The 11,191-nt window shown below is 37.1% G+C and overlaps 1 protein-coding gene across 1 annotated transcript; it reads right to left on the reverse strand.

The window, feature by feature from the left end:
• Positions 1-1,011: 1,011 nt before the first annotated feature.
• LOC140691453 (lysosomal-associated transmembrane protein 4A-like) lies at positions 1,012-8,030 on the reverse strand. Its single transcript, XM_072955080.1, has 6 exons — positions 7,915-8,030; positions 4,780-4,856; positions 4,565-4,687; positions 3,518-3,613; positions 2,891-2,989; positions 1,012-1,634 (listed from the first exon to the last, which is right to left on the reverse strand). Exons 1-6 carry the CDS (start codon positions 8,018-8,020, stop codon positions 1,560-1,562), a joined length of 576 nt encoding a protein of 191 aa, XP_072811181.1. The 5' UTR covers positions 8,021-8,030; the 3' UTR covers positions 1,012-1,559.
• Positions 8,031-11,191: the final 3,161 nt, after the last annotated feature.

Consider the following 11,191-nt stretch of genomic DNA (forward strand, 5'->3'; position numbering starts at 1 on the left):
GTCTCTATCTTCATTTTAGAATCAAATACACTAAGTCACCTACTAAAGTTTTTCTCTAGAACTAGCAGAGGGAAGAAAAATGGCTTTTATCTGTTAATTTTTAATCTGTTAAAAATTGTTTTGGCAAACAGTTTTTGGCATATTTATTAGGATATTTACCTGTTATGTGACAAGATTTCCCACTATTGGAAAACGACCCCTTCACAATAAATTTCTCTTCTTCCTTGGGGGAAATGATTGGGATTTAACATATTCTATGACTGTTCTCTTATTTAAAGTCTAAGGTCTATGTTCTTTTCCAGGAGATAAACCTGCTTCGAATGAAGTAGTGATTAGCGGTCATAATGGTCATCGTTTCCACCCCAGGGAGAGGAGCATGCCCAGCTGGGGCTGCTGAGCCTGGCTATGTAGACTGCGGGCCAAACTCCCAGCACTAAAAGGGGCCCCACCAGATCAGGGTCCTGATATGTTCAAACTGTGATGTAACTGCACCAGTATCAAAAGGCTGGTACCAGCTGGGTTAGTATCTAAATACTGCTTAGCATGATCTTCAACCGAGAACAATAGATTTAAGCCAGCAGCAACAATCAAGAAAACCTGATCTTGAGATTTCCATTACAGTTTTATACAAAGTGAGACCTACCCCAGAGAAGCCATCCCTGATTCTGAAATATTCTAAAACCATAAAGGTTTCAGTAAAACATACTCTGAAGTTCAACTGATACATTTTACTTTGAATTATTCTTGAAGAGTTCATTCCCTGACTAAATTATCTCAACATAAAAACATAGCTCACTATACTAATCATACAATTTTTCTATCAAACCATCAATGTTAGTGTAATTTCTGTCCAGGAGTTCAAGTACCATTTTGCCATAACTTTCAATAATATTTCAATTACTGGATTAAAGAAATATTTTCAAATTAAAAGCCTGGCAGTCTGAGTTTACTGTAATAGAAAATGTTGTGTTTCATATACCAAAAAATGGTAATAGATTAAAAAAGCCAACAAATATTTAAGAGATTTATTAAAGCATCTTATCACAAAGGTGGAAACATACAAATTAGAAACATGCAACCATCATCTTCCACAGTCAAGTTAAAATGTTATATATTTTTTCCTATTTTCATAGTTGAAAACTCCAGATCTTATACTCAGCTCACTCATGCTGAATATTTAATTCATTCTTCCTGGAAGTATCCAGGGCAGCAAATAACCAAAATGCAAACTATTATACAAAGAAAGTGCGGAGTTAAAAAAGAAAATGTGTGGAGAGTACCCCTCCCCACCCCCCAGTCAAAGGCAAACAATGGCACTTTGCTCTTGCTTAACCTACGTTGTTTTCAACAACTATTTAAATGTAATATACTTAACAACAACAACGAACTCTGAATTCTAGCAGATGCCCAAAAAGCTTGTTAGTGTTTAAAAATAAATACTTAAACAAAGGAAAATGTACCTTATATCAAACAAGTCTGAAGAGACCTGTATTGCAGCATTCTGAAAATAAACAAGACAAAAAGCTGGTACAGGGTTTATTGACAAAGGCAGAATTTCTTCAGGCAGGTATGTAGGGTGGCGGTGGTTCTTTCTCAGGCATCTTCACTGCCATTTCATAGGCTGGCAAAACATACTGAAGAGAGAAAAAAATTATATTGAACTTAGTTCTCCTTTCAGATCCTATCTGAAATAATTTAGCTTTCAGATTTCATATCTCAAACAGGGGTATACAAACTCATGGAGAAGAGCTGAAGAAACTGTTAGCTAAGTACAGCTGACCCTTGAGCAATGTGGGAGTTAGGGGGTGCCGACCATCCACGGAGTTAAAAATCCACGTATAACTTACAGTCAGCCCTGCATATTTGAAGTACCACATCTGTGGATCCAACCATCTGTAGATCGCATAGTACTATAAGCATCTGCATATTAGCGGACACTCACAGTTCAGACCTGTGTTGTCTAAGGGTCAACTGCAGTTCCTGAGAGTAAAGCTAAAAACCTGTAACTTTATTTACATGCAGGTGACACATCTGATTCAAGACTGCTAGAGATGCATGGATGGAAGGACGGGGTGAGGGCAGACAAATTTTTGCTTCTGAACTGACCCTGACGCCACCAGGACACCTTGACAGGTGGTACCTGCCACCACCCTCCCCTTGCTCCAGTGTGACTGATAAAGCAGCAATGTCAAGTACATGTTAGGAACTGAGGATCTTGGATAAGGGCCCCTCTGTACCATGCTAAATGAAGCCTCCAATAAGTGGCTGGATCTTGAATTTCATCACAATCTGTAGTCCAAGCATCAGGTACTTGTATCATTTGCTCTAGGGTAAAAGGCACATCTACGTAGGAGGGTGGAACTTTAACCTAAGTGACTCCCATGTGACAGGCTGGCCCTACATGGGTCACATATAATCTACATGCTGGAAACCTGGGAAGACAGCATAGCAGCAACTAGAGGGCCCCGAGAGGTACCCACCGCACTCGTCTCCCCAAAGGAAATGCAGCCTCCCCTCTGCATCATGTGAATGTTTCTGAAAGCAACATATACTACAGCCAATGGTACCCTAACTTTAGAAGTTCCAGAAGCCAAGAGCCTGGCATTGCTCACACTGCTGTTCCCTGTCTGATCTCCCCACAAAAATGCAACTCTTGGAGACCACTTAGAAACCAAATCTAATGGCTGAACAGGACGAGATGAGGAGTGCACAGTGTCTCTAGCCCACATACCCAGGATTCCAACTAAGAGATGCTGAAACTGGTGGACTTAAGCTACCCATGCCTGAAACCACAGTTATGGCATCAAAGACAAAGTCAAGATCCAGATTCTTCTTCTGGGAATAATCAATAATGGTCAGTGAAGTTTAAATATATTAAAAGGTCATTCACCTGTGGAGGTGCTTCAAAGGCAGGGTACACAGCTATCTCTGGCATGTTTCTGTTGTTGATGTATGTGTAACAGTTCCAAACACAGTTGATTAGATAAGCCTAAAAGAATACAAACAAAATTTACATATGCTCGAAACTCGACAGATTACCTGCTCTAAAATTAAGGTGACTTTTAATGCTCTCCCCTATGTTTTCTCTATGGAGAAGGGAAGTGACATCCATCTGGACCTAACACAGGGGCTTTCTCTACTTGCTCTCACTTAAATGTCTCAAGTTTTATTATCACCGTTTTACAGAGAAACCAGAGTTGGCATTTCATTTCAGGTGTGGCAATCATTGTGCTACAGAAGAAGTTTTGTTTCTGGACCTTGGGAATTTCAACAGATTTTCAGTCCAAATCATGAGCCACATCCAAAAACATAATAGTGTTACACTTAGGAAGAATCCTGGCATTTCCAACCACTGCCTGGAAGGAAGATGGAGGACACTGCCTAAAAGCTATCTCTTGTACTATGTCAGAATAAACACTCACTCACTGTGAACTGGAAGGAGATAACCAACAAGAAGGTTGAGATGGACAGTGGTCACAGTCCAAAAGGCTCCCCAAATATTCAGTAAGCAACTCACCTTAAAAATGATGAACAAGGCAAAGAACACAAAAACAATGAACAGGAGACAGCTGGAGTCCAATGCCAGGAGGTCATCTTTATAGGGAAAATCAGGCTATAAAAAAGGGGGGAATGAGTAGGTGAAACAGAAAGGATTTTTAAAGCAGGGAAACAATTCTGTATACTACCATGAGGAGTAAATGTCATCAGACACCTGTCCAAACCTAAAGACTGGACAATACCAAAAATGACCCCGAATGTAAACTACGGATTTTGGGTGATAATGATGTGTCAATGCAGGTTCGTCAATTACAGCAAACGTACCACTGTGGTTTAGGATGTGGCTAGTAGGGTGGGGGAAGGAGTATATGGGAACTCTCTGTACATTCTGTTCAATTTTGCTATGAACCTAAAACTGCTCTAAAAAACAGTTTATTAATTAAACATATACACACACTTATATTCAGCCATGGCACCTCCATTTTGCACTTTGTGATAACCTAGAACACATCCTAAGAATACCAAATTAATCCATGCACCTCATTTACTGTCATGGGACAGTCCTGGTTCATTATCACAGGTAAGATCTTCATGTCTTAGCTCCCCAAATACATGGTTTGCTCCTTGAAGAGAAGGAACTTATGTTCATATCTAAACCACTCACCAACAATTTGCCTAGAATAGAGTGAAGGGATATGGTAAGCACTCAAACATTTGCTACAGATGCTTGCAAAGACAGAAAGCTAAAACTCCAATGAGTGCCAAATGCAGCTGAATTATAATACTTTTCATATGCTCAAAACAAAAGCTGAACTACTTCTGAAGTTCTATGATATCTCTCTTTAGGGACTTTTTATACTGGATTATCCAAACGGTATGGTAAGAAGATATTCTATTTTCATCTTACTGGTTTCAACATGGTCGGTAAGAGTAGTAATAATAATTATTTTAAAACACTTTAAAAAATAGAGAGGACAGATTAATAAGAATAGTACCTAAGATGACTCCAAATTTCTATGTAAATATTTTACTTAAAAGAAAGAGTTTAATTAGCATACACACTTACTAATTGATCCAGATATTCCTTGATTCTTGGCAAATAAGTGAGAGAACTGATAGCAACCAGGCAACTGAGAACAAAGTCAAGAAGCCGATAGCAGAAGAACGGAATCAGCCAACCCACTTGATACTGAAGAGAAAAAGCAGAAACCACATGTATGAAATTACTAAGTATCACTCAGTAAAAGGTCGAATACTGAAAGTTGAAAACAGAATACTTACAGAAATTGCTCCATGTACCAGCACTGAACTGATTATAAATGTAAGAACAGAGACAGCAAAAAGAACATAGGCATTATCTAAGAAAACAAAAACCAAAATGTAAATAAGCTACTCATGTAACCAAAAAAGTAAACTCTTTATGACAAAATAATGTTTTAAATCTAGCTTAAAAAACTGAGTATTTTCAAGATTGGCTATGGAAAAAAAATCTAAGGCCAAGAGAGTAAAAAAAAAAAAATCTGCCTCAGCATCAACGAATACAGTTTGAGAAACTCACACCTTTGTTTCTCTTGTTAAATTGCCACAACTCACTGATGCTAATTTAGGATGGCACATGAGCCAGATACTCTGCTAGGGAGAAGATCTCTGCCCAGAGTCTGAGAGTCTGAAGATGTGCAAATAGACAATTATAATCCAATGTGGCAAGGGCTACAACAGAAGCAGAAACAACTAGTTTTGCCTGTAAAATCTAGGAAAAAATATGAAAGAAATGACACAAGTTGGGTTTTGTGACATAAGAAGGGCTCAACCAGAGGGAAAGGCTGATATTTGCTTAAAAGACAGATATATTAAACACAGAATGGTACAGATGTCTCCTCTCGCTTTAGATAAAATAAATAATCTGAAATTCCAGGCTCTCCATTAATCCCTCCCCCTACCCCCACCCAATGCCGACATCCAGACTCCCGGCTCCACATCCTTTCACCCTAGCTTCTCTGCTACACACAGTCTATGTTCTTCTTTGCTCAACTCTTCCTCAGGCTGTTCCCTTTCTCTACATTAATCCAAGTTCACTAATTTTCTCAAAAAGCACCCATGTAACTTAATCAGTACTAAACCACACTTGATGAGTTTCTTAGTACAAATCTAAAATGGACTGTGACTCTGGATGGATATTAAGAACCTTTCAGGCACTAACAATGACGAATGAGTAGACTCAATGCTTAATGTTCACACTATTCACTAAATGTCATGTATCATCTTGTCACTTGGCAATTCAAACAGCATCACTGATTGGCAGTAAACTAAGAACAGCCCTCTTTAGATTTTCCTAGAGGATAGAGGATAGCTAAATGGTAAGGATTTAAAGGACTTCCCTGCTGCAGCATGCAAAATGGCACTCAAAGGGAAGAAATCAAATATAAACAAATATGAAATTAAACAGGACAGGTACTATCAAACGTGAAAGCAAAATTTATAATTCAAACAATCAGCTTTCTAGAATCTGCTACCAGAAGACTACGTATTTATTTCCATTTCTTAAAGTATGGAAATAATAGTTAAAGTGAAGTTCAAGGTCTTTCATTGGAGCAACAAATAGCAAAACAGAGGCGAGATGGGTGATGAGTGGGAAATACATATAATGCCTGGAGCCAGAGACACTCCAGTACTTGTGAACCAATAAAGCAAACAGAATATGAGGGGCTAGATGCCCGGATACGAGTCTCAGGTTTCCACCTACCCACCACCACATTCAGCATCTTCTCCGGGACACCCCTAAGTCTTCATCCATCTCCAACGTGAATATAAATAAGGACACATTCATATTTGAAAAACAGCCTGCATATGCTGCAGAAGTAGTTCATATACACAAAGTGTCATTTCCTGTTTGGCTGATTCAAAATAACTAATCGTGAACCTCATTTTAAAAAATCAGTTATCAGGCCAATGACCAGAAATTAACTTACCTCTGTAACACTGGGTCTGTGGGAAACTCGGTTTCCAAAGAAATACCAACTACCGTACGGCCAGGAACTATGTATTTTTATATTCTCTCAATAACATGGCTTTGACAGAATTATAATCAACAAAAACATGATAATGAATACATCTGGTTTTCTCTGCAGCAGCGATAACACTCATGCAACAGGCAATAAACCTGTGACCTCTTCCCTGCAGCTCTGAAAGAACCAGTGCACAGACCTCCAAGAATCTCAATGACTGTAAGTCTTTTTCTGTGCCTCAGCTTGAGGAGAAACACACACGACAAGGGAAAATGCTGACATTAGCAGCTTCAGCACAATTTTATTTATTGTTCTATTTTGGTTAAAAAAAAAAGATTACTCAGAAAAAAAAATCAAATACTAGAAGGAATAGTTTCTATATGTTCTTGGTATTTCTGCTTTCAATTTGACAACAAAACCAAAGGATCAGACTATATTTGAAAAGACAACCAGGAGACTCATTTAAAAAAACACAACTTTAAAAACACAATATGAACAACTATTAGTGTTATCACACTACAATATATGTAACTGACGGCCACAAAACTCTACCTGGCTCCTAGAAATAGGTTAGCCCTGTGGACAATGAATCATTTGACAATGAATCAAATTAGAAAAAAAAAACTTCATTAATAGATCAGAGATCAAAATGCAATGAACTGCAGAACTTTATGATAAAAGATAACCTAAAAATATTATAATGAAGATCCTGTAATATTACAAATATAACACATGTGAACTGGGAACATTTATCTGAAGTGAAATTTTTCTAAATAAGAAATTGTTTACCCTGAAAAGTCTGAAGGATAATTTTCTGTTCAAATATTAAATTCCTAACATAATTTTTAATATAAAATTAAACTTGTATTTTAAAGAAAGATAAATAATGAAAATACTGCTCTCAGGGAATTAAATAGGTTTAAAAGGTAATCCCCATAATGTTCTAGGAGTACCCTATTTTTAACTCCAAATGTCCAGTCTTCATCTAAATAACAGAAATATATTTAGAATTGGTACCCTGAGCAAAAGATATCACCAAATATTCAAATAATTCATATTTTATACTTGACTGTAAGATTTTGCTTCACAAGCAAATCTCCCATCCTCGGCTACACTAGTCAGCTGACCCCCAAACGCTCGGTCTTTGTAATTCCTTCTCTCCTTCCTCTCTCCACAGTACCCCACAGAAATCAATGACCAATGTACAATACATATTTCTCAAAAATCTTCTAGCAGTCCATTACTTTTCTGGCTATAAATGCTCAATTATAATTCTCAAAGTATCTTCGAAAAACCTAGGAAAACATTTTATGCCTCAGCAAATATAATAACAAACATAATTTAATCACTCCTCCCCTAAGTCACAAGTGTGTGCATAATTAGCAGGAGATGGTTTCAACTAAAGACATACCAGTCATTCTCTCAGATGAATAGTAATTGCCAATGACTTCATACTGAATGTTGACAGCTGGCATTGAGTTTGGACGCGTTACCTCCACAGTCAGCAAAATTCCCATCAACAGGTTGACCACCTGTGAAAGAAAACATTTTATCAATTACATTATTAACCAGGAAAGCGTCTTCAGAATAATCATAATCCCTAGACATCTTCCCCCACTGAACATTGTTTTACTTGAAGCAACAAAGACATGAAAAGGAGACTACCTATGAGATAAAGTAATACACAGCTATCACTTTAAGAATGGTTTAAAATAAATATTTCATAAAATTAAAGTATGAACTTGATACTGTCTCAGAGAAAAGATGTTTGATCCTATGTTAATACGACAGAATAAAAAGGCATACCAATTTAAGTTGAGAGATCATCACAAATTGTTCATGTCAGAGTCACGTATTTATTCATAACCCAATATCAGAATTTCTAGGTTTAAAGAAGCTATGGTTAGTCCAATATACTTATTTATCATATAAACATAATATCCATCAGCTAAGTATGTAATGATCCAGCAGATCAGCCAAAAGCCTCTCCACACTATCTCCTATCTAGTGATGGGGAAGTATTTCCTGTTAAGCTACCTTCAAATACTTTAAAGACTTTCCAAGATTTTGACCATGTCACTTAACTTTCACCTATTGGTCTTAATTCTACTGTTTGAGCTAGTTTGCTAGCCCTTCCGAATAAGTACTCCCCTAACACCTAAGGGCAGTCAACACATGCCTCCAAATACTATCTTTTCTAGAATAAGCACTCAGGTACTTTAACCACTTTTCTAATTACATGTTTCCAGCTACCTCACTAGTTTCTCTTTGCTCTCCTCTATACACATGCTCCAGTTGTTCAACATATTATTTAAATGAGGGAAGATCAGTCCAGTCACAACACACCAGACCTCAGTTCCCATATGCTAGTTTAACAAATTTCAAGTAATACAGTCTGAAACTGTACTGGCTGCAGATGTTTTTTGCATGTCACCTATGAGTGACTCCATAAAACCCTTAATTCTTTTTCATATTTGATCCTGTTAGGCTACCACCTGTACCTATAGTTGGATTCAGAGGTGCAAGCATGAGCCCTTATATATATCTGCAATCAAATTTCATCTTAATAACATTCTTGCCTATCAAGATTTTCTCCATCTAGGAGATTCCTCAAAAAACTAAAAATAGACTTACCGTAAGATCCAGCAGTCCCACTCCTGGCATATATCAGGAGAGAACTCTAATTTGAGAAGATACATGCACCCCAATGTTCACAGCAGCACTATATACAATAGCCAAGACATGGAAAGAACTTAAATGTCCATCAACAGATGACTGGATAAAGAAGCCTGTGGTATATTTATACAATGGAATACTACTCAGCCATAAAAAAGAATAAAATAATGCCATTTGTAGCAACATGGATGGACCTAGAGATCATCATTCCAAGTGAAGTAAAGCCAGAAAGAAAAATACCATATGCTATCACTTATATATGGACTCTAAAAAAAGTAAAAGGAAGACTCTAAATGAACTTATCTATGAAACAGAAACAGACTCACAGACATAGCAAAGAATCCTATGGTTACGGGGGGAGGTAGGGTGTGGAAAGGGACAAATTGGGAGCTCCAGATTTGCAGATACTAACAATTATATGTAAAATAGGTAAACAAGTTTCTTCTGTATAACACGGGGAACTATATTCAATGTCTTATAGTAACCTATAATGAAAAAGAATATAGAAAGGAATATATGTATGCATATATATGACTGAAATATGCTGTACACCAGAAATTGACACATTGCAAACTGACTAAACTTCAATTAAAAAAAAATTCTCCATCTAGATTCTGACACCCTTCAGATTGACTCTCCCTCAGCTTCCTGCATTTGAAAACATGATGAGCATGTAATCAAGGTCTTCATCTAAGTCACTAGTAAGAGAACAGCCCTGAGGACAAATCTGCCAGAGGCTGTTCTCCTCCCATTAGTCAACAACCTTTGAACAACAGTCCTTATCTGGTCCAGAAGAACATCTTGAGATTTTGCCAAACACCTTGCTGAAATCCCATCATGCTATCTGAATTTTCCTAGTCTACCAGGGTGTAATCCAGTCAAAAAGGAAATTATTTTATGCCTCTAGTTAGTGAATCCCGCAGTTAACCCAGGAGGCACCATTTGCTTTAAGTGCTCAAAACAACCCTGCTAATGATGTGATACAGAAATCTCACCTAGGACTGGAGGCTCCCCCATCTAAAGTTCACAGAATCTGTCTTCCTCCTCTTTGTGAAAATCTGAATATAGGATATTTTCAAGGGATATCTAAGGTTTATCAACACTATTTTAAACAATCTTTATTAAACAGCTCTCTCTAGTCCACCCTGAATGATTAAAAACAATTTACCAGTTGAAGGCATTTCACATTCTCTTAGACAAGCAGCCCAAGTTTTATCTTTCAATAAGATAAACAGTGTCACGATATCTAATTCAGAATCATCTGATATTTCTGAGAATATACTATAAATCAAGTATATTTACATATATACTTCACTTATTCTCACAGTAACCTTGTGAAATTAAATATTACTTAAGCCCTTTTGCACATGGGGAAACTAAAATTCAGCAAAGTGAAATAGCATGTGTTAAGTTCACTCACTGAGCTATAGGAGGACAGAGCTAGCATACAAATCTGCTTCTTTTCAAGACATCCTGCTTCTTAGCACTACATAATTACTTATAACCATTCCTAAGCCACTCTTGTTTTGAGAGCTTTCCAAAAGAAGCCATTCTCTGAGGCTATAAAATGTTTATACTTTACTCTGTAAATAAATATATTCAGTAACATGCCTTTTTCCTTGCATTGCTCAAAGGCAAGGTCTTTTATCCTTCAATGCTTGAAAGGTCTTACAAGAGATAATCATATTTGCAAGGTGGCTCCCCAGTTGAAGGCTGATTTTTTTTTTAATGGTCCATCTTTACTGCAATGGATTTTGCACAGTGTATGTGGTGTATGAGTTAATATGATTAGGTGAATTATTGAACAATCAGATATATCTACTAAAATATTGTGTATGGAAATCAGTTTGAAATCAATTCAGCAAACTCTGCTAAGCATGATATAGTCATAGTTTAAAAGCTCTGCGCTGTACAGAAAACACACATGTCAAAAAAAAAAAACCATGCAAACTCAATTACTAAATAAAAGACGTGACACACCAAACTACTTAGGAGCTTAATTTTCCCTTATT

Source organism: Vicugna pacos, chromosome 35 (genome assembly GCF_048564905.1).
Source record: "Vicugna pacos chromosome 35, VicPac4, whole genome shotgun sequence".
Taxonomy (NCBI): domain Eukaryota; kingdom Metazoa; phylum Chordata; class Mammalia; order Artiodactyla; family Camelidae; genus Vicugna; species Vicugna pacos.

Excerpts from the sequence above, each read along its gene's own strand:
- LOC140691453 (XM_072955080.1), bottom strand. The coding sequence starts at position 8,020 with ATGGGAATTTTGCTGACTGTGGAGGTAACGCGTCCAAACTCAATGCCA. Across the intron at positions 2,990-3,517 it reads CCTTGTTCATCATTTTTAAG|GCTTATCTAATCAACTGTGT; the intron begins GTGAGTTGCTTA and ends GTATTCTTTTAG. Across the intron at positions 1,635-2,890 it reads CCTTTGAAGCACCTCCACAG|TATGTTTTGCCAGCCTATGA; the intron begins GTGAATGACCTT and ends TTCTCTCTTCAG.